The sequence below is a fragment of the Miniopterus schreibersii genome (genome assembly GCF_964146895.1).
Source record: "Miniopterus schreibersii genome assembly, chromosome: 16".
Classification (NCBI taxonomy): Eukaryota; Metazoa; Chordata; class Mammalia; order Chiroptera; family Miniopteridae; genus Miniopterus; species Miniopterus schreibersii.
The window spans coordinates 9,138,116-9,158,892 of NC_138116.1; the positions used below are offsets into that span (position 1 = coordinate 9,138,116).

Sequence of the window (20,777 nt, forward strand, 5' to 3'; positions counted from 1 at the left end):
GTTTATGAGGCCCTTTCATTCAAGAAAAGAGTCAGTTTGCAGACCTCAGGTGGTGAATTTAAAGAACAGATTATCATAATTTTGACAATTGGTCTGAATTTGGTACCTGGATTGCTTAGAGCCAGACCTACCAGCATGTGGCGTTGTGTGTACAGTTTACCTGTGAACAACTCGGGAATTAAGGCCACTGACCCCTGCACAGTAGGAAATCCATATATAACTTTTGACTCTACAGTAGGCATTTTGCATTCAGGGATTCAACCAACCACGGATCGAAAACAGTATTTTCCACCCACAGTTGGGAATCTGCGGTTGGGAATGTGAAAATACAGTTTCCGTTCCGCAGGTGGTTGAATCTGCGGCTGTGAAACCCAGGGATACGTAGGGCCAAGTGTATTTATTGAAAAAACTCCACGTATATGTGGGCCCTTGCAGTTCAAACCGTGTTGTTCAAGAGGCAACTGCATTTGCTATGCACGTGTGCAAATATGCTAATTCTAAAAAGGTAACTGCCATTCTCTTCTTGATTGGGAAATGCAATGCTGGGCAAACCCTACAGATATAGGAAAGTTTATTTTTTTGGACTAGGTGAAAAGTTTTCTTTTCCATAGCAGGGAGAGAAGAGTAATTTTTCTGTGTTTAATGCTATTAGTGTGCATGTTGGCCGGTGCATGTGTACTGGGCTTGCAATTCTTAAGATGGTACTTAGTCATCCAGCCAGAGTGGCCCAGCGGCTGAGCATCGGCCTATGATCCAGGAGGTCGAGGTTTGATTCCTGCCCAGTAGGGGGCGTGCAGGAGGCAGCCGATCAATGACTCTCGTCATTGATGTTTCTCTCTCTCTCTCTTCCTCTCCCTTCCTCTCTCTGGGGGGGAAAAAAAAATCCATTGAAAAAAAGATAATACTTACTTAAGAGCAGGGAAATGACAAACTCATTTTTGCAGCCCCCTGCCCAGCCTGTGCAGGGCATTCAGTGGCCACCCAGCTGATGAGAGTTGAATCGCTGGGAAGCAGTTAGTGAGGGTGTGGGTGGGGATGATTTTAGGGTTTGGGGCACCCAGCAATCAGAAACTGTGTGTTTCTGACCTTGGGGTCTTTCCTCTACAGGCTCCAAGCCCCAGGGAAACAAAGCTATGGTGGCTGTTTCCATTTCCTACACTGATGACTTCTATGGGTTCCTGGGCTGGTAGGTGGTTTTTATAGTTGTATTTTACCAGAGGTGAGGGTGGGGAGGGAGTGAAGAGGGTATGCAGGAGGGAAAGCTGTGCTTCTCTTCATCAACAAAGCGATTGTAGGCACTGTGCTAAAATTTAATGCCAAGTATAATTTACATACCATAAAATTTGCCCATTCTAAGTGTACGCTTTAGCAACTTTTAGTTGGGATTGCTAGATGAAATACAGGATGCCTACTTAAATTTGAATTTCATATAAACAACACATACCTTTTAAGTATAAGTGTGTCCCATGCAATATCTAGGACATACTTACACTAAAAATATTATTTGTTGCTTATCTGAAATTCAAATTTAACTGGATGTCCTGTTTTTATTTGCTAAATTTGAGAACTCTATATTTTATAAATATATAGAACCCTATATTTTATAAATATATATGATCACCACAATCCGGCTTTAGAACATTCCCATCACCCCAAAAGTTCCCTTTTGCCCATCTGCAGTCAACCGCTGCTTTCTCAAGTCCTAGGCAATCATGGGTCTGCATTCTGTCTATAGAGTTGAGGAAGGCTGTATTTTTAAGTGGAGCAACTCAGCTGTTACACAACTTAGTTTAAAATTAAAGTATTTACATGAAGAGTTCGGTTTCACTTTCCCAAGCAAAAGCACAGAGGAGACTGGCTGCCCAAGGTGGTGTAGTTTATTTTCTGCCATCGAGTAACTTTTGAGCTGCAGGTATGTGGAATATTTTAATACCTTAATGTTTGTAAGCTGCATGGGAAAGCATGGGTAAGGCTGAGAGCCTTTTGGTCTGTCTGGCCATGAGAGTGGGGACCCTTTCAAGGTGCAGCCAGGGCAGGCAGGGCAGGAAGTTGGTAGGGGCTCTCAGGAAATTAGAAGGGCGCATTCAAGAACCCTGCGTGCTACACTGGCAAAATGCTCGTCTTTGGCTACCTGGGCCCAGCCTTGGAGTAACTTAACTAAATATTTCATTTAGCTAAGTGTCAAGGTGCCTAACACTGTGTCTGTTGCATTAACAATAGCTTGAAAACAGCTGTACATGAATTCAGAGTTCATTTGACACTTATTGCTGAACACTCATTGAGGGCTAAAGCATCTCGATCTGAGGCTATGCATGAAAGAAAATTAATTCTTTAGCAGCTGATGTTTATTGAGCACTAACTGTGTGCTAGAGTTTTCTAAGTGCTTTATGTATATTAACACTTAATCCTCACAAATGCTAGAAGGCAGATACCATCATTCTCCCCATCTTGCCTATGAGAAAGTGGACGCTCAGGGAGGTTAAGTAAGCTCCCCGAGGTCACACAGCTAGTCTGGGCCTAGAGGAGCCTTTTCTTACCACTACTCTGTGCTGCCTCACAGATATGGTAAGTTCTGTGGAGGCCCAGAAAGCACCATGTCTGAGCCACTGGGAAGGAGGAGTTAACTGACCAAAGAGTCAGGGAACAGCGTTCCAAGCAGAGGGAACAGCATATAAAAAGGTAAGAGGCATGAGAACGTGGTACAATGAAGAGCGACCAACAAGGCTTGGGACAAATGACATTTCAGAGCATAAAAAATAAAAATAAAAAATCCTGGCATTTTCCTTAGGGAAAAAAGTCTGATCTTGGCAAGGGAGAGTCTCAGATGAGAGCCCTAAAGACCTTCAGGGGTGGCTTGAGGCAACTGTCTCGACTTGGTGAGTTGTTTCTAGCCCATCACTCTCTCTCAGCAGGTCCGTTCTTCTGCCATAAAAAGGCTGGTAATACCCATGCTGTAGGGCTCATAGTAGGACGCAGTATGGCGTGAGGCATGGTGTAAGTTAATGAAATGGAATAGTGTAGGTGGCAGACGTGGAAGAGCTTTAAAGTCAGCACATGGCCACCCCAGTGTGACAGCGCTGCGCCCACCCACCGAGTGGCCCAGGCCCCTGTGCCCTGTGTAACGCCTTCCCTGGCCGTCGGGGATTTTCAGGGCTGACCTCCACCCGGGCGATCTCTCTGCCTCCACCTGTGGTTCTGGAGGCTCAGGCTGGAGGGGCGCCAGGGGCCTCAGGGCTCTGGAGAGGGCAGTGTGTTCGCGGGGAAGCAGCGGAGGGAAGAGTCCTCCTGCTGACGCTCCCTCCTGGCTTCCCGGCGATTGATCGCCATGGAAACCGGCTCCCTTCCTCTCGCCACGGCTGGCTGGTTGGGGGTGCACATTGTTGATGCCACTGCTGCACAGATGAGAAGTTCCTTCCTCTTTCCTGTTGCAGAAATGCCACAGTCACCGCCGTTGTCCTAGGACGGCGGCTCACACCTGAAGAGCCCGGGCTTGGGAAAAACAATCTCATTTGATCCCCTGGGGGCCCGGGGGCCTTAGAACAATGCCGGTGTGAGCACAATGGCTGAACTGGGGCCCCGCTTTCCCCTTCCCTCGGCTCCCCTGGCCACATTTTTAAAATGGATTTACAGGCTGGTCGCAGGTAATACTGTGTTGGCTTTGTGGCCAAAGCCTTCCATATGGGCAGGGCAGATGCGATCCCAGGCGGGGCAGGGCCCCCTTCCCCTGCGTATGTCTCCCCGCCTGTGGAGACCCCAAGAGAAATCTCTTCTTGGAGGGTAAGGCTTTTAGATGGAGGGCGCGTGTGGTTACAGGGGAGGGGAGCTGCAGGTGGAGTGGAGATGCCAGGGGAGGGGAGACTGGCATCCAGGGCACAGGGCACAGCCGGGTCATCATCGCTCACTTACGCATCATAGGCGCTTCAGGTGTTATCAGCTGGGGCCAGGAGAAAGCTGAGGCTGCCGGCTTTGGCCCAGCACTCAGGCCATTTCTTAGAGGCCAGCGCCTGCGTCAGAGCGCATAGGGCATGACATCACATGTGCTGCGCCAGGTCCTAGATGTAGGGACACAGGGCAAGTGGTGAGTGGGGATCCCCGAGACAATGAAAGAAGTTCCCAGGCCCCTCACTGTCTGACTGGGCAAGTCACCGCCAACCTCAGGGACCTTCTCTGTAAATTGACCTAAGGGATGTTTCTCTTGGCCTCATGCTACAGAAAGAAGAGGGGACTAAGGACACTTCCCACTCACCCAGCTCACTGTTCCAGAGGTCCATCTGAGAATAATTTCCGGGTGCAACCGATCATGAAATTATCTGGGAGGGAAGCATTCCACATAGGAGCCTGGCATTTCCCTGTGGCTCTAGAATAATGTTAAAAAATCGCGCCTAACCTCCTTCATCTAAGGTGTGTCCTGTCTTTCTTAGGTCTCAAAATGTTCCTCTTCACTTTCCATCTAGGATGTCCCTTTATTTGGAGCATGTCTGCTCCTTGTGACCCTGGGGTTCTCCCAGGTTCGAGGTTGCAGTGTGAAAGTTTATGTTGTATTTTTGTCAGAGGAGCAGCCTGGGTCCCTGGACCCCAAGGGAGCCCTGGCCTCAGGAAAAAGGCATTGGAGACAGAGGTGGTCTGGCCAAGTGCCTTCAGAGCAGCTCAGCTCCCCTCTCCCTCTTGGTTGGAGAGAATGGGCCTCTTTGGGGAGGACATTCCGGATCTCCCTGATCCTGTGCGCTCATGGGACCAGCAGAAAGGGAGGACTTCCATGCGGTGCTTGGCTTTCTCCTCAGCACCTGACGGGTCTCACTCCCCATAAGACCTCAGGAGAACTGGAGGGCTGAAAGTTGTAGGGGCCCCCTAATGCGGTAACCCCCCAACAACATCTGCATCAGGGAGCATCCGGCCAGAGCTTGAATCCTTCAGGGACAGGCAGGTGTCTGGTCCATTTTCTAAAAGTGAAGATTTTGGCTGAGATAATAGCAGACCCACGTGCATTTGTAGTAAATGATGCAGAGAGGCCCCTTGTACACTTGTCCAGTTTGCCCCAATGGTAACATTTTGCGAAACTCTAGTATAATATCACAACTGGGACATCGACATTGATACAAGCCATGGATCTTATTTAATCTCCCCAGTTTGCTTGTTTTCATTGTGTCTGTGTGTAAAGTTCTATACAGCTTTGTCACCGGCATGGGTTCATTGTCCCCACGACTGGGCAAGACACAGTTCCAGCACCACAGGGGTCCCTCCTTGTCATTTTATAGCCATACCCACTTCCTTTTCTATCCCCAACCTCTGGAAACCACTAATCTGTCCTCTATGTCTAAAATTTTGTTATTTCAAAAATGTGTTGTAAATAGAATCATATTTAGGACGGAGGTTGGCTTTTTTTGCTCAGCATATTTCCCTGCAGATTCATCCAAGATGTTGGGATAAATCTATTGTTCGTTTCCTTTTATTGCTGAAGAATATTCCATGGTGTGGATGCACCACAGTGTGTCGAATCATTCCACCACTGAAGGACGCCTGGGCTGCTTCCACTTTTTCAGGACAGCTGGAATTACAAGTAAAGCAGCTCTCAACACTCATGTCCAGATTTTTGTGTGAACATAACACTTTTTATTCCTCTGGGGAACTGGTCCATTTTTTAAAATAGCTCTAATTAAAGCAGATCCTGGAGGTTTGTGAGCAGTCCATTTGGAGACTTACATGTGTTCTCACATCCTCGATATTAGAAATGTTTATGCAGGTTCCTGGCTTGGTCCTAAATCACATGAATCTTACATCTGTCTAGAAGCACCATTTCCTGCGCATATTCTCATGCCCCAGCTTGGCTGCCTTTTTTATCTGGATGTTTCTATTTATTTTAATTTTGTTTAACCAGGTAATGAAGCTACAAAGAAACAGGAAACATTAAGACAGTTGTATAGAACACATTGAAGGATTACATCCTAGAGTAACCTTGGTGAATAAATACTTAATATTCTGTGTACTTCAACTTTTGCAGATATTGGTCCCTTCAGTCTTTATTCTGAGCCAAAGATTTTCCTATGGCGGGCCATTCAAAATATTTTTCTTCTAGAGGCACTGTGCAAAAACTTGGCGCTAGAGTCAGGCAGCCAGGGCTCCAATGGACTTGACCACTGAAACCTGCCGTGGGCCCGGCCGGCGTGGCTCAGTTATTGAGCCCTGACCCGTGAACCAGGAGATCGCGGTTCGATTCCCGGTCAGGGCACAGGCCCGGGCTGTGGGCTCGATGCCCAGCAGGGGGCGTGCAGGAGGCAGCCGATCAATGACTCTCTCATCATGGATGTTTCTATCTCTCCATCTCCCTTCCTCTCTCTAAAATAAAAAAAAAATAAAAAAAGGAAACTCGCTGTGGGATCTTGGGCAAGTGTACTAACCTCTCTGAGGGTCTTGTTTCTCTCCTGTCCAACATGGAGACATGTGGCTCATGGCAGCAGCGAGACCCTCCGTGGGAACGCTGAGTGCCCCGTACATTTCGGCAGCAACCCCCTGAGAACAACGCTGTCCTTGGAGGAAGGTTGTTTGAAGGGGGCAGCGAGGGGCGAATTATATCACACTTCCCAGGGGAAAGCTCGCTGCCAACCCTCTACCTGGTTGCTCCTGGTCTCAAAATCAAGTCCCCGCCGTCCCTCCTGGAGGCAGCCAGCCTGTCTGCTCTGTCACCCTCTCTCTCAGGCGCCTTTCTTCCTCGGTTCTTTGTGTCCCGTCTGTGGCGTGTGGCATTCTCCTGCCCTCCAGTCCCCAGGGATGAAGACTGTGAGCACTTGGGCCGAGTTGTGTTTTCCTTCTTGGCTGTTTTGGTCCCTGCGGTGCTTGATGTTTGGTTGGTCAGTGGATCTGCTCAGGTTTCCACGAAGGGGACACAGATGCCCTCTGGCTGGCCGTTCATGAGCTCCATGAACAGGGTCACCGCCCTTCTCAGCATCAGGCAGAGCTGTGATCCCGGCCCACCAGCAGCTGGGGCCACTAACCACTTCTGTGATGACTGCCGGCAGCTGTCGCTTCTCCTTTCCTTTTGTCTTCAACCCTGGCCGTCGGCAGGAATGCTTCTCTGACTCATGGCGCTGGTCTTGACTAAGATTTGCTTCCATAGCAGCCTCATCAATAAGGAGAGGGGACGTTCGGGAGCCACGGTTTTCCCCTGGAGAGAGGAGTGGCCCGCGTGGCTGCTGGTGTCCCCAGGAACTGGCATGTCCACTCGCCTCTTGCCAACGTTGGCTCAGAGGAGACACCACAGATGTTTCCTCTGGAAACATCTTCCTGTCCCTCGGCTGCCTTTAGAAACCTTCTCAGAACTTTCCATCACCTGCTGTGTTGCCAAGTTCTAACTGAGATACACCTCCCTTTCATTTCTCCCCCAAAGTAGGAAAAAACTGCCCCATTCCTCTTTCACATAAAAACAGTGTAATTACTTAAAGATAATTGTCAGATATGCCCCCAGATCTTAACATTCCCACTTCCTTCCAGTGCTCCTCTTAGGATGTTGTTCGAAGGCCCCTGCCTCAGCATTTTCATCACTGGTCCACATGCTTTGGGGTGCCACACCCTCTCGGTCCCCAGAACCAAGCATGTATGACAAAGAACAGTGGAACTGTCTTCTCCCCTCTTCCAAACTCTTTATTTCCATTAATGCTGCCAACTCTGATGGCAACCAGACAGATCCCTTTCAAACTCACCAGTCTTTCCCACACATTCTACTGTTGAGTAGCATGTCCCTCACCCTGTATCTAAAAGGTCAGCTTTGAGGAACCAGAATCAGAAACTGACTCTGTTCTAGATCAGCGTTTGGCCCACTGCTTCCTCAAAAAGATGTAGACATCTTTTTGACTACCCCTCCTGTCACTTGGTCTCTCCCTACCCCCTCTCAGTGCTGTGTCATTAGTGATTCAATCAGAGTGTTTTCAACTAGAAGTGTCAACAGGACTCCTTTGAGTGAACCCCAAGCAAACACTTCTCCATGAAGGCCCCGGGACAGACTTGGCCAGATGTCTTTCTGAAATCCAGAAACCTTGTATCTGTGGTATTTGACTGTTCTAACAATTTAGTAACCCTCACAACAGTTGAAACCTGGTTAACTCGTCTGGACTTATTGTTAGAAGATCCTTGCTGATTTTCGGTCATCTCCGCTTTTTGCCTGGATGTCCTCCAGGTAGCTGCAATGTCGTCCACCAAAGCCTGTAAGAGTTCTGCTGTAATCAGCGCTGTCTGTTGGCTGCTAGGCCCCCATCTCAGTCCCTCACTGAGCACCCCTCCTCCTGGCTCCCCTGCTTCATGCCCCAGGCCTCACCTAGCCCTTACTACTGGCCTGACCACTCCTGGGCGTGACCTTCACTGGCAGGCGGCCCTTGTTAGGCCTGGCCGAGACCCCCTATTCTCAACCTTTCTCTATACTCCAACCACAGGGGGCTGGGCCCTCTCTCTGCATAATGTTTTTCGAAGAAGATTTTATTGAAGGTCTGCACACAGTGTGAGCCATGACTCACCAGAAGATTGTAGGGAATGCTTGGACACACATAAAGTTTTTACATACCTAATAAATAATCCGTTGGAGTTTTGTAGAGGATGAGTATAAAAGCCCCTGCGATCTGTGGAATTCCCTATCCCCACCCCTGTTTTCTTCAGCTCAGGACATTTTCTGGGGTTCAGGCTAGATACTAGCAGGGCACAAGGTCTCCCCCACCTCGTGCCTTTATCACCTGGAGGCCCAGCCCAGGAATAGCAGCAACCGGTTTGGCCCAAAAAGCTGGAAGGAGAAGCCTCTTAGGCAGGAGCCTACGTTTCCTTCCAAAGCAGAAACAGGGAAGGGCTGAGAGCAGAGAAGAAAGTGCCCTCGCAGGCCCAGCCTCTGCTCCCTCCCAGCACCTCCGGCCAGATTTCCTTTTCAAACCAAAGTGAGAGCTGATCGCGATAAGAAAGGTCACACATTTCTCCTGGCCTCATGGAAGCCAGCTGGGCATGGACGGAGCTAATCACACACTAGACTGAGAACCAATCTGGTGAGGTATGTTGTAAGTATTTTAAAGTATTATTCTCTTGTAACTTCCCAGGGCCCATGAGCAGAAGTGGGCAAATCCCATGGGCCAGCGCTCTGTCTCTGACCTTCCGTGTTTTCTGCTGCTTTTCCTCAATCCCTAATATTAAAACCTTAGGGGAAGGACAGGTACCTAAAGCCCAGAGCTTTAGGCTTAAGGAACCAGTTGGATAAACGGCTGCTTACGTTTTCCTGGGCCACCAGGTGAGGCTGTCACTCTCCAGGCACTGATGGGGTGACATGAGGGATGGGGACACTGTTCCTGTTGGTAAGTGCCCTGGAAAAGGGGACTGGACTCTAGTAAACATACTTTTAAGTTATAGTCATTGAACTTAAAGTGCTCCCGGCACACAGGCAGCTAAGCAGCTACCGAGTCCCACTGCTGCAGGGGAGGGAAACTGCCCAGACCTGCCCCGGGAGTAAAGGGGTTTGGAGCTTGGACGTTGAAGAGACTTGGAGCTCAGGCTGCTCACAGTAAATTTCTTTCTTTTTTTTTTTAGGGACTTTTAAAAATTAAACTTACTGGGGTGACATTGGTTAATAGTATCATATAAGTTTCAAGTGTACATTTATTTCTATGATACATGATCTGTATATTGCATTGTGTTCCCACCACCCAAAGTCAAATCTTCTTCCATCACCATATATCCCCTCTGTGCCCTCCTTCACCTCCACCCACCCCTACCCCCAACAAGCACCGCACCGTTGGCCGCGTCCATGAGTTCTTCCTTTTTTTCTTTTTTGCTCAATCGCCCCACCCCCCATCCCACCCCAGAGCTCCAGCCTGCTCTCCATCTGTGTCTGTCCCTGTTTTGCTTATTAGTTGAGTTTGTTCATTAGATTCCACATCACTCACAGTAAATGCCAACCTCATTGCGGGTAAATGGTTTGAGGGGGGCCGACTAGGGAACCTCAGCAGTGTTTCCCAGATTGTTGCTCAATACACTTAGCATTTGGCTCAACAGTCAGTGTAAAAACAAACTCTGAATCGGAACCTGGTGATAGGCTGGAAACTGCCTGTACTTTAAGCCAGAGCCACTTTTTGTATCTAGAATTCACTTTGTTGATCTTTAGATAAACCACAACCATTCCTCCCCCTTCTCCCGTACCCCCTCCTCCCTCCCCCACACCCCTCCCCCCACTACCCCAAGGGATGTTCCTGGCAGGGTAATCTCTCCAAGAACTTATGATAAACCAATTAGAGTTTCCTTTTATTTTAGTAAAGTTTATTCATCTTGGATAGAAAGGACAGAAAAGGGAGAGCTAGGAAAAAATTCTATTAATTATTATTGTTTTGATTACTATCATTACTGCTCCTACAACAGTATCAAGAGTAGCCGCTATCTAGTGGATGTGTGGTTTGCCAGTACTTCTGGGTTTTATCCTTATGAGGAATCCTTTTCTCATGGAAGGGGTGGGGTGAATGATAGTAGAGCAAGTGGCTTTGTAACTTGCTAGACATTTATATTAAAAGAATTTTGATTGAGTTCAACTTGGGGCAAGTCTCTGGTAGAGCGCCATAGGTCCTATCGTTTTTTCTCCTGTTGAATCTTTTTATTAATGACTTGAATGAGGACTCTGGTGATCTTCTTTAAAAAAAAAAAGTTTTTAATTGATTTCAGAGAGAGAGGGGGAGAGGGAGAGAGAGAGAAAAGCATCAATGATGACAGTCATTGATCGCCTGCCTCCTGCATGTCCCCTGCTGGGAATTTAGCCAAATCAAACCTCCATCTCCTTGATCATAGGTTGATGCTCAACCGCTGAGCCATGGCTGCGGGGCTCTGGTGATCTTCTGATAAAATCTGAGATGATGCAAAGCTGGGAGGGCGAGTCAGAGGATAAGATCAATTGTCCAGAAGATGGATAAGGGCTCTTCCCTGGAGGCCGATCTCTTATCCACCTTAGACCGAGGAGGAAGCCAGAGAGCAGCACCTAGGTGGACGCTGCAGTCGGGGCTCCAGGCCTCCCCTGGAGCTCATTGAGCCAGAGTTTCCAGAGCAGCAGTTCAGACGGGGAGGGCTGGGCCCCACACCAGCCTACAACTATTGTTACTATTACTCTTGTTTTTTCCCTTTTCATATTGTTGTTGTACTCTGCTGACGAAATGTCTTTCAGACGGCAGCTCTGCTTTGGTCTTCATAACAAGACTAAAATAGGTAGAATTAGTATATTATTCCCATTTTATAGGCGAGGAAAGTGCACCTCCAAACACTGACGCTATTAAACTGCGCGGAGAAGGGACTGGAACCCGCCCTTCTGATCTTCACGTCCATTAAACAGACGGGCGGGCGGCCCAGGCTGGGAGGGATGGCTGACCGCTCATTTCCTACCACCTTAGTCGGGAGATGGGAGGCCAGCGGTGGTGGTGCCTGTGGCTCTACGAGAAGGCTGCCTGTGCCCCCCTGTCCCCACCCCAGCTTCTCAGAAAAGCCCACTTCCTGAGGTTGCACCAGCAGGCCTCTTTCTCACACAGCAGGGACTGGTGAGGGTTGGGTTTCTGCGACCTTCCTGGTATTTGAAGGCGGGAGCCCGCGTGTACACACCACTCGGTCCCCCGCAGTCCCCTTTGGCCGAGGCGGGGAGAAGGGGCCGTGCTCCTGGGGAAGTGGCCTGGCCAGCGCGTCCTGCTGCGAGCACACCCACCTGCCACCACCGCCCTGGCGCTGAGTAAGTCAGAGGCTGGATTAGTTACCAAGGAGCGAAAAGAGTTGTGGGGACCCCCCCTCCCCCAATCTAGGAATCCACTAAGGGAAGGGGAAGGAAGGGGAAGGAAGGGGGAAGATAGGTAAAGGTCACACACATATAAAAAGTCACTCAAGTTACAATATTTAAACAGGTGAAATAGAAAAAATTCCACTTGTACATTTTTAATTCTCAATAAGACAGTCATACTTTACAAATAAAGACTAAGGAGCATGATTGTCTTTTCAGTGAATAAAATAAACGACGAAGAACACATGCCTTAGCTCTTATATCACAGCCAAGGCATGAAAGGAGGAAGGGATTTCCATCAGAATGGGAAGGAGTGGTTCCCAAGGAGAGACAGTGAGAGGGAGACAGACAGACCCAGGGAGAGTGGGGAGGGGAGGTGCTCCCGTGAGGATCCAGAAATCCTTGTTGTCTTGGCTCTGGGGGCCTCAGCATGTGACCCTGTGGTACTGTCTGGGCTGGGGAGGGGTAGGTACAACAGCCATTTGAAATGATCTCCAACCCTCTGGGGCACAGGTTGTATTTTAAAATTCAATTTCTTAATTTGATTCTTAATAGATAATACATTCCCATGGTTTAAAAACTAACAAGGACACCAAGGTTTATAATGAAAAGCACACTGAAAACTATAAAACATTAGTGAGAGAAAGTAGACTTAAACAAGTGAAGAGATATGTCATGTTCATAGATCAGAATACTCAGGTGTGTGCTAAGATGTCAGTTCTCCTCAAACTGATTTATATAGATTTAATGCAATTCCAATCAAAATCTCAGAAGGCTTTTTTGGGTAGAAATTTAGAAGCTGATTTAAAAATTCATATAGAAGGGCAAAGGCCCCCAAATAACTTTGAAAAGGAAGAAAATAGTTTGAGGACAAAAACTATCTGACTTCAAGATGTATTATAAAGCTACAGAAGTCAAAACAGTGTGGCACTATGTAAAGATAAATCGATCAATGGAACAGAATCGAGACTCCAAAAATAAACCCACGTATATACAGACAACTGGTTCTCAACAAAGGTGCAAAGACAATTTACCGGAGAAAAGATAGTCTTTTCAACAGACGGTGCAATTCAACAAATGAAACAATTAGACATCCATATGCAAAAAAAAAAAAAGAACTCTGATTGATACCTTGCATCATATACTAAATGTAAAAACATGAGGGAAATCTTTGTGACCTCCTGGTGCATGGGATGACGCCCAACCAACTGAGCCACACCGGCCAGAGCTGGACAAAAGATTTTAAGACACATTAGATGGCCAATAAGCACATGAAAATGTGCTCAATATTATTGGTCATAAGGAAAATGCAAATTAAAACCACAATAAGAAATTGCTACGCTCTCCACTAGATTGGTGTAAATTAAAAAGATTGGCCTGCCAAGTGTTGGTGACCGTATGAAGCAACCGGAACTCTCATCCATGGCTGGTGGGAATGTCAAATGGTGTAATCAGTTTGGAAAACAGTTTGGCAGCTTCTTAAAATGTTAAACGTACACCTGCCATATAACCCAGGCACTCCACTAGGTACTTACCCGGGAGAAGTGAAAACACGTGTCCACGCAGAGGCTTGCTCACAGCTGCTCTGTCGTATTAGCTTGAAATCGAAACAACTGAAGTGCTGTTCGTAGGCGAATGGATGAACTAACCGCGGCATCGTCATGCACCAGAGTGTTACTCGGCAGTCACTCGGCAGTAAAAAGAAAGTACAGCACTGATCATGCTGATTGAATGAAGACTTTTTTTAAAAAGGGTACCTACTCTATTTCATTTATATAAAATTCTAGAAATGCAAAGTAGCCCACAGCGACAGAAAGCAGGTCAGTGTTTGCACGGGGGCTGGTGGGTGTAGGGAGAGGGGTGCAGAGAGAGAGGGGGTGCTGAGGGGCACAGGGAAGCTTTGGGGGTGATGTATATAGTCAGGGCCCTGGGAGGGCTGCCCCAAGATATCCCACAACGGCATATTGATTATTTTGAATTAAAATCACATGAGAAGCAGCAGGAGTCGAGGCACTCTGGCTCGCTAAACGAAGGAAATAAACGTAGGTGCTCTCCCTGCTCCTGAGAGCTGAGTCAAGCTTATCATAAGATATAGTTATAAAATCCAGAGCGAAAAGCTTGTGTAAATAAGCCTTATAGGGCCTTTGCTAATTTATTACCCAAGCCCAAACCTTGCTTAGATTCCTTTCTAATGAGCGCTAACTTTCTTTGCCCTGTCAGTTTCTCAGAAATGTTGTTTGTCTGAAAAGTATAAAAAAGTTGCTTAATTCAATCATCTCTTTGAGCCTTATTTTATGACCTGAGCGTCATATTGTGACTCTCCTGCACACGTGTATTAAATTGCTATCCCCCCTGTTAACCTAGTCTTGCGGCAATTTTGCTATTTTATTATTAGTCCAGCTGTAAGAACTAAAGAAGGGGGCACGTATTACCCCCCTCCCTGTTCACTTGCTTAATTATGGCTGTCATGTCAACACTTTTCTAATTGTACCTTTTAAATATGTGCAGTTTTCTGCATATCAATGATATCTCAATAAAGATGTTAAGACTTTCGATTTCTTGTCACAATTTTAAAAGATAATACAAAAAAAGGCAGTAGTCACATACTTTAAAAGGTACGAAAGGTTTACACTGTGATCCTTTTTGCCCCTTTCCAAATTCCAGATACTTTTTATTGTTATCTGTCTGTTCATATCCTCTGCCCATTTTTCTATTGGATTGTTGATGATTTTCTTCTTTTATCTCTTTCTCTCTTTTTTTTTGGTCATTTTCTTCTTGATTTCTGAACGCTTTTTACATATTAGAGAGATTTGCTCTTTGTTTATGATGCGAGCTGCAAATATGTTTTCTAGCTTGTAGTTTTTCTCTTGACTGATTTTTTTTTTTTTTTTTGGCAAAGCAGACTTTTCATGGAGTATAATTTAACAATCTTTTGTTTTATGACTTCTGGATTTTAAGTCATAGTTATTTTATTATTGGCAGTTTCTTAAAATGTTAGACATACACCTGCGGCGAAACCAGCCTTTCCCGTTCCAAGGTTAGGAGGAATTCTCTCACGCTTTCTTCTAGAGTGTTTATGGTTTCATTTGCACTTTCAGATGGTTGGTCCATCTGGAATTTATTCTGGTGCGTGATGTAAATTGTAGGATATAGTTTTTCTGCGTTTCTGTTAAAACACTAAACACTTATTTTTGAAATAAAGCCCCCCCCCCTCCCCGGTGTTCTAAAAGTATTAGCATTGGATATGAAACAATGACTAATTTTCAGACGTTTACTTTTAAACTTAGGGTCAAGGGGTAGGACACTTGTCACTATTGCTTGAATGTCACTTTGAGAAGCAGCAGCTGCTTACTCTACAGTATGTACAAGTTACCTTTGAAGCCAACACTTATTTTATTACTCATGGTGTACCCTTTTTTTCCTGACAAATGAAAATTTGGTGTATGGGTGGGGATAATTTCCAGCAGGTTGCCAAAGAAGATGGTTTACAGCGGGGAATGGAGAAAACAAGACAACAAAAATGAAACAATGGGAAAAATCCTTTATGCACACATTGCTCTTCAACCGCTCTTATCAGAACTTAAAAGCACAGTTCTTGAGCTGGAAGCCATCGCTTCTTGGTACTGGCCTGAAGCAGAGAAACCTTTGGTTCCTATCATCTCAGTTCAAGTCTGACTTAGCTTCAGCGTGTGGCGGCCTGAGAGGGTAGCATTTCAGAAACAACAGGGCAGGCCGACTTATGATGAAGGGCAGGAATTAGCCAGAAAAAAAGGGGGGGAAGGGTACTCCAAGCAGGGGGACAGCGCCGGCAAAGGCACAGACACAGGGTGTGTCCTGGGCACTATAAATTCTAGCAGCAAGATTACAGGGTCAAGGAAGGCGGTGGTGAGAGGCGTCCAGGAGCGTTTGAGTGGGAGCTTGTTCCCCGGCATCTGGGGCAAATAAACTCTTAAAAAAAAGAGAAGTCCAAATCTGTGGAGAATTTTTATAGGTGTTTATTTGAGCCAAAGCTGGGGACAACTGCCAGGAAGCGAGATCTCCAGTGCTCTGGAAAATGACAGCTTTGCAGTTTCTGTGATGCATTCGAAACTAAGGGGGGAACTGAGGAAGATTCTGTGAAGGTGGGGGACAGCAAGGTGGCGCTGGGTACAGGAGAGTTAGCAAGATTATGTGCTCTCTGGAGGGTGGTTACCTAGATACTCAAAGGCGTGTTAACCTAGATGCACCAAAAAAAAAAAAAAAAAAAAAGGACAGGGCCTGCTTAAGGCAAAGATGGACCTTTTACTAAAAAAGTTACAGACCCTGGCCAGGTAGCTCAGTTGGTTAGAGGGTCGTCGGGATACGCCAAGGCTGTGGGTTTGATCCCTGGCCTGGGCACGGAGATGAAGCAGTCAATGATGCATAAGTAAGGGGAACAACAGATCGCTGTTTCCCTCTCCCCCACCCCCCTTCCACTCACTCTCTAACATCGAGTGAAAACGAAAAGTTACGTGCCTGAGCATGACTAGCCACCTTCACCTGTCCAGCTCAGATAGGAATTTATGATTAGATAACCCTGCGAAGCTTCTTCCCGTAGAACTCCTTTTTGCCCACGGGAGACCGGGCTGGAGAGGTAAGCAAGCCAGGGCTGGATGGTGGGGACTGTAAACTGACTTTCTCTGGAGGGCAATGGGGAGCCATTCGGAGGTTTCCCTGATGAACCTGCAAATTTTCTAGAAAAGTCAGCCCTGTCCCGCGGCCTGGCCTGGAAAGGCAGGCGGTCCGCACTTACGCTGTGTGGAAAGAACCCCCTTGGAGGCCAAAGGAAAGCAGAGGGACCTTGCTGAGTGTCCAAGGAGAGAGGCCCTTTGGCTGGAAGTTGGGGAGAGGGAGGAACCCTCTTACCCTGCCGTGAGAAGGGGCCCCATAGCCAGGCGAGAGAGGAGGGTCAGGAAAGCTGAGGCAAAGCGCCCCTTATGCCTTTTTCCCCCCTAAATACTAAACAAAGCGGCTGTGTTCAGTGGCCTCTCAGGAAGACCAGTCATTTCCTGAGGAGATATCAGGCCAGCCCAGGCATTGTTCCCAGTTTCCAGCAATGGCCACCATTACCTGACCAGCACCACAGCCCGTCTTTCTGCTGCTCTGGGAGAAATTACCAGAGTGGTCTTTCTGCTTTTCACAGGGCAGGTTCTCATCTGCAGTGCGTGGGAAGCGTCTTCTGCCCCAGGAGCATGGCCCAAAGGCAGCACTAACTGCCCTGAGTCTTGCTTTCAAGATGCTGCTGGAGCTGACTAAAGAGGGCAAGATGTGGCTGGGAGCCCTGCTGGCACTTCTGCTCTGTGAGTTTGACTCTCTTTCTACATCACTTACACATCATGAGAGTGGAAGCGAGGGAAGTCACCATATTTCTTCTGTCTTTTCCAGGTTCAAGCCTTGAGGGTCAAGAAAACTGTAAGTTGTCAAGTTTCTACGTAGGTTCATAGTGTCTTTCCGAGGTTCTTAACACTCGTGTCAAATTGCCTGTGTTAATTAATGTCCATAACTATTGAGAAAATATATTCCAATTGAGAGCAGACGTTAATTGCCTTCTGGCATTTTTAGAAGGTTTGGGGGGGGGGGAATCCACTTTTCCGAAGCCAAGTTCTAATTAGCATGTTCTAGAAGAAGCAGATATTTCCTGGATCCTAGTGAACTGCTGTATGTTAGGTTTGGGGAGGTGATAAAAACCAAACAAATTGAGTGACTGCATAATCTGTTTCTTGTTCTACCATAAATTTCTCGTTTTCATATTCTACCCCCTTCCCTTTTTTTGATTCACACATGAAATGTAATTGGTTTGTTAGATTCATGAAGACAGAAAATAGTTTAAGTTGTTATGACTTTTTTCTCCTAAATGATCTAAAACATACTGGATTTCATTTCCCATCCACTCATGAGGCTATTATACCTGCGATACTGTGTGCTTGTGTTCAGGGAGGGGGCTCATCCTTGAGGTCTGGCTTATCATCCGCTTTGGAGTTAATTTTGAATCTTTAAGATAAGCGGGTGTGGTTTTGCTTCAGCTGGGGCCCCGTGAAGGAGAGGGCTTGGCTGGGTCCCGGGTCTTAGTGGAGGGAGAGCCCGCAGAGCAGGATCCTACGTCCGTGATCACTTTGGTCTGCAAAGAATGGGGGTGAGGGGCTGTAGACAGTTGTACAGCTCTCTGGAGATGATGAACTCGGATGATCCGGGTCTGTCGAGCCAGGGTTCAGAGCAGGGGCTCCGGGACAAGGAGGGCTAGTGTGGCTACTAGCAAAGCCAGTCTGCAGGCCTCCCGATCAACTGCTGTGCTCCAGCAGGCTTCTGATCCCCGTGGCAACCCGGGGGGGCAGATATCCATGATCATCCCAATCACCCCAACTCACTAATGGTGTCAGTGCATCTGTGTGGGTGGTGGGGAAGGGAAAGGGAAAGAGAAAGGGAACGGTGAGGGCATGCTCCGGGCAGGGAGAGCTGGAAGGGAGAGCATGCTGGGTCCCCAGGCCTAAGGGTTTTAAGGGTGAAGATTTTAGGGGAGGTCCCAGGGGAAGATCTCATTAGAATATTCTGGAGTTTTCCAGGTCCTTTCAGAGTTGTGGTCTCCTCTGATTGATTGGCCGGGGGCCAGGGCAGGGGGTCATTATCCAGTACAGTTGGTCCTGAGGTCAGCCAGGGGCCGCTGGTCTGGTTTGGCTGCTTTTCTGGGCCTGAGGTCTAAATGTTTATCTCTAGGGAGGAGAGGTCAAGGGGTCCCAACCGCTGGGGGAGGAAAGGCCTCCCTGGGGACCAGGTCCCATCCTACAATTGCCTTTTGCTAGGCACCCGGGGCTCTCCGCCCTGGTGACCTCCTGTGCCTGGCGCATGTCCTTGCTCTGCTGGCGTCCGTCCCTCTGCGGACCACACCGCCCTGCTCCCTGCGCCCCGGGCGCGGTGCTGGGTCAGCCTCGGTCCCGTCAACTCCCGCCCCCCGCCCCCCCCCCCAAACAGCGCCGTCTGGAGGGAACTCCCTGGGCTCCCGCGCCCGGCGGCTTATCTGCCTCCGCACCCGTCCTCCCGGCCCCCTCCCGCCGAGCCGAGGTGCCGCCCCGCCCGCCTGCCCCGCCCCATCCCCCCGCGCCATCCCCGCGCCCCAGTCGCGCCCAGGCCCACGTCCTGTCCTTTAGGCGGCTGCCGTCCCCGTTAGTATCTTCGCCTCTCCCCGCAAACACGACTGACAGCTCTTAGTTTTTTAGGAAAAAGGAAAATCACGCACAGCCCCCGCCGAAGGCCGGCTGCGCTCCCCGCCTGCGCTCCCCGCCCTCGGGGGTCCCCGCGCCCGCGCCGGTGCCGCCACCGACCCCGCGGGCGGTGCGCTGCGGGCCTGGGCTGCCCCTGCTCCGAGCTCCGCCCTGGGCCTCCGGGCCCTCTCCGCGTGCTCGCTTCCATCTCCCACACAGCCCGCCCCCTGCATCCCCTTGTCTCTGCAGGCCCCCTGCCTTGTCCTCTCTGGAGCTGGACCCCCTCTCCACCCCCACATACCCCCAGTTCCAGCGGCGCCCTGGCCTCTCCCCTGAGCATCATATATACGGGGCCAGTGGGTGACATCGCCTCCCAGCCACGTCCCAGCTCCCCCCAGAACTGTGCCATCACCTGACTTTTTTCTTCACCCTAATCTTTTCCTGCCATCCTCTACTTCAGTGGGCGACACCTGCACCCAATCCAGGGACCTCATCTTGGAGTCTGCCTCAACTCCCATATTCAATCAAGTAATCCTTTAAACAATTTTAAATAAAATGCATGTAATACAAAATTTATTACCAACGACGTTTAGTACATTCATGATGTTGTGCAAACATCACCACTGTCTAGTTCCAGAAACTCTTACCTCCCCTCCTCCCAAAGAAGTCTTTTTGTGTCCACTAAATATTTCTAAAATCTATCCCTTCCCTTCATTCCCACCGCACCTGCCCTCGCTCAGGCCTCATCCGCTCTCACCTGAACCCCTGTCCAAGCTGGCCTCTCCCTCCAGCCCACAGTGAACTTTCTAAAGCTCCAGTGTCACCCTGTCACCCTTCTAAACACTCCCAGGACAGGGCCCAGCTTGTCAGCATGGCGGGCAAGGCCCTTCGTTCTGGCACCTCCTACCTGGCTCGCTTGGCCCCTCTGGCCCCATACTCTGGTTCCTGTGACTGTTTGTGCCCGGATACATTGATTTCTCATGCCCCTGTGCCCTGGTACATGCTGTTCTCCTACCTGGATCACCCCTGTTCTTGGCCTGGTTCAAGGCTCAGTTCAGGAGTCACTTCCTTCAGACTTTCCTTGGCCTCTCCTGGGCAGCCCTTCCTCTTGGTGTTTGCATCACTGGAAGCCAGTTATCTGGGTCCCCGCCAGCCTGAGTGGTCCACGACAGCAGGCACAATTTTGTATTCACCTCGTAGGCCCGCCACCTGGCACAGGTAAATATCTCCTTGAAGGAGACTCCAAATGAATTTGGAAATATTTGAGACTCCTATGAGAGGATGGGCCAGCATGCTCTATGCTGAGCACTGAAGTTCAGCAGGGATTCCATGCTCCATGGCTCTCTGATTTTCCTGACAATAGCGGGTGTCTTCTCCTTACTCCCCCCACCTTTCTTTCTGAGTCATTTCCAGGTTGGGGGCCAAGCAGCTGGCTGAGTCACAATGTCTCATCTTCCCAGGGAACATCAGCATCCGCTAACTGGCAGCTGGAGGTACAGGAAAGCAGGCTCCTTGGTTTTAAGGCTCGAAGATGTGTCACTATGGTCCCTGGGTGCCTTATCTCACATCATTTTGGGGGGTCAGGAATCCAGGAGTGGCTTAGTTGGGTGGTTCTGAATCCAAGTCTGCCAGGAAATTGCAGATAAAATGTTGGTCAGGGTTACAGTGATCGGAAGGCTTGTCTCAACCCAAGCATTAGAATGTTACCCATACCTATATCTACCTGTATCTTCCTCCCAATCTTATCCCTACTTCCTTTCAGAAGTCACCGTTCTCCTGACTTTTTTGTATTAATCTTATAC

At 48.5% G+C, this 20,777-nt stretch overlaps 1 protein-coding gene across 10 annotated transcripts in view; it reads left to right on the top strand.

The window, feature by feature from the left end:
• The first annotated feature begins 1,814 nt into the window (after window positions 1-1,814).
• Window positions 1,815-20,777, top strand: part of PECAM1 (platelet and endothelial cell adhesion molecule 1) — a 59,917-nt gene continuing 40,954 nt past the window's right edge. For 4 of the 10 annotated variants that reach the window (XM_081161791.1, XM_081161792.1, XM_081161797.1 and 1 more), the window contains exons 1-3: window positions 1,815-1,912; window positions 16,923-17,079; window positions 17,165-17,191. In XM_081161791.1, the coding sequence (XP_081017917.1) occupies window positions 17,016-17,079; window positions 17,165-17,191 (91 nt within the window). In that variant the 5' untranslated portion in view covers window positions 1,815-1,912; window positions 16,923-17,015. Of the gene's footprint in view, window positions 1,913-8,911; window positions 9,020-16,790; window positions 17,080-17,164; window positions 17,192-20,777 lie in introns of those variants that run through there. The other 6 variants (XM_081161789.1, XM_081161796.1, XM_081161790.1 and 3 more) reach the window with 5 other exon arrangements.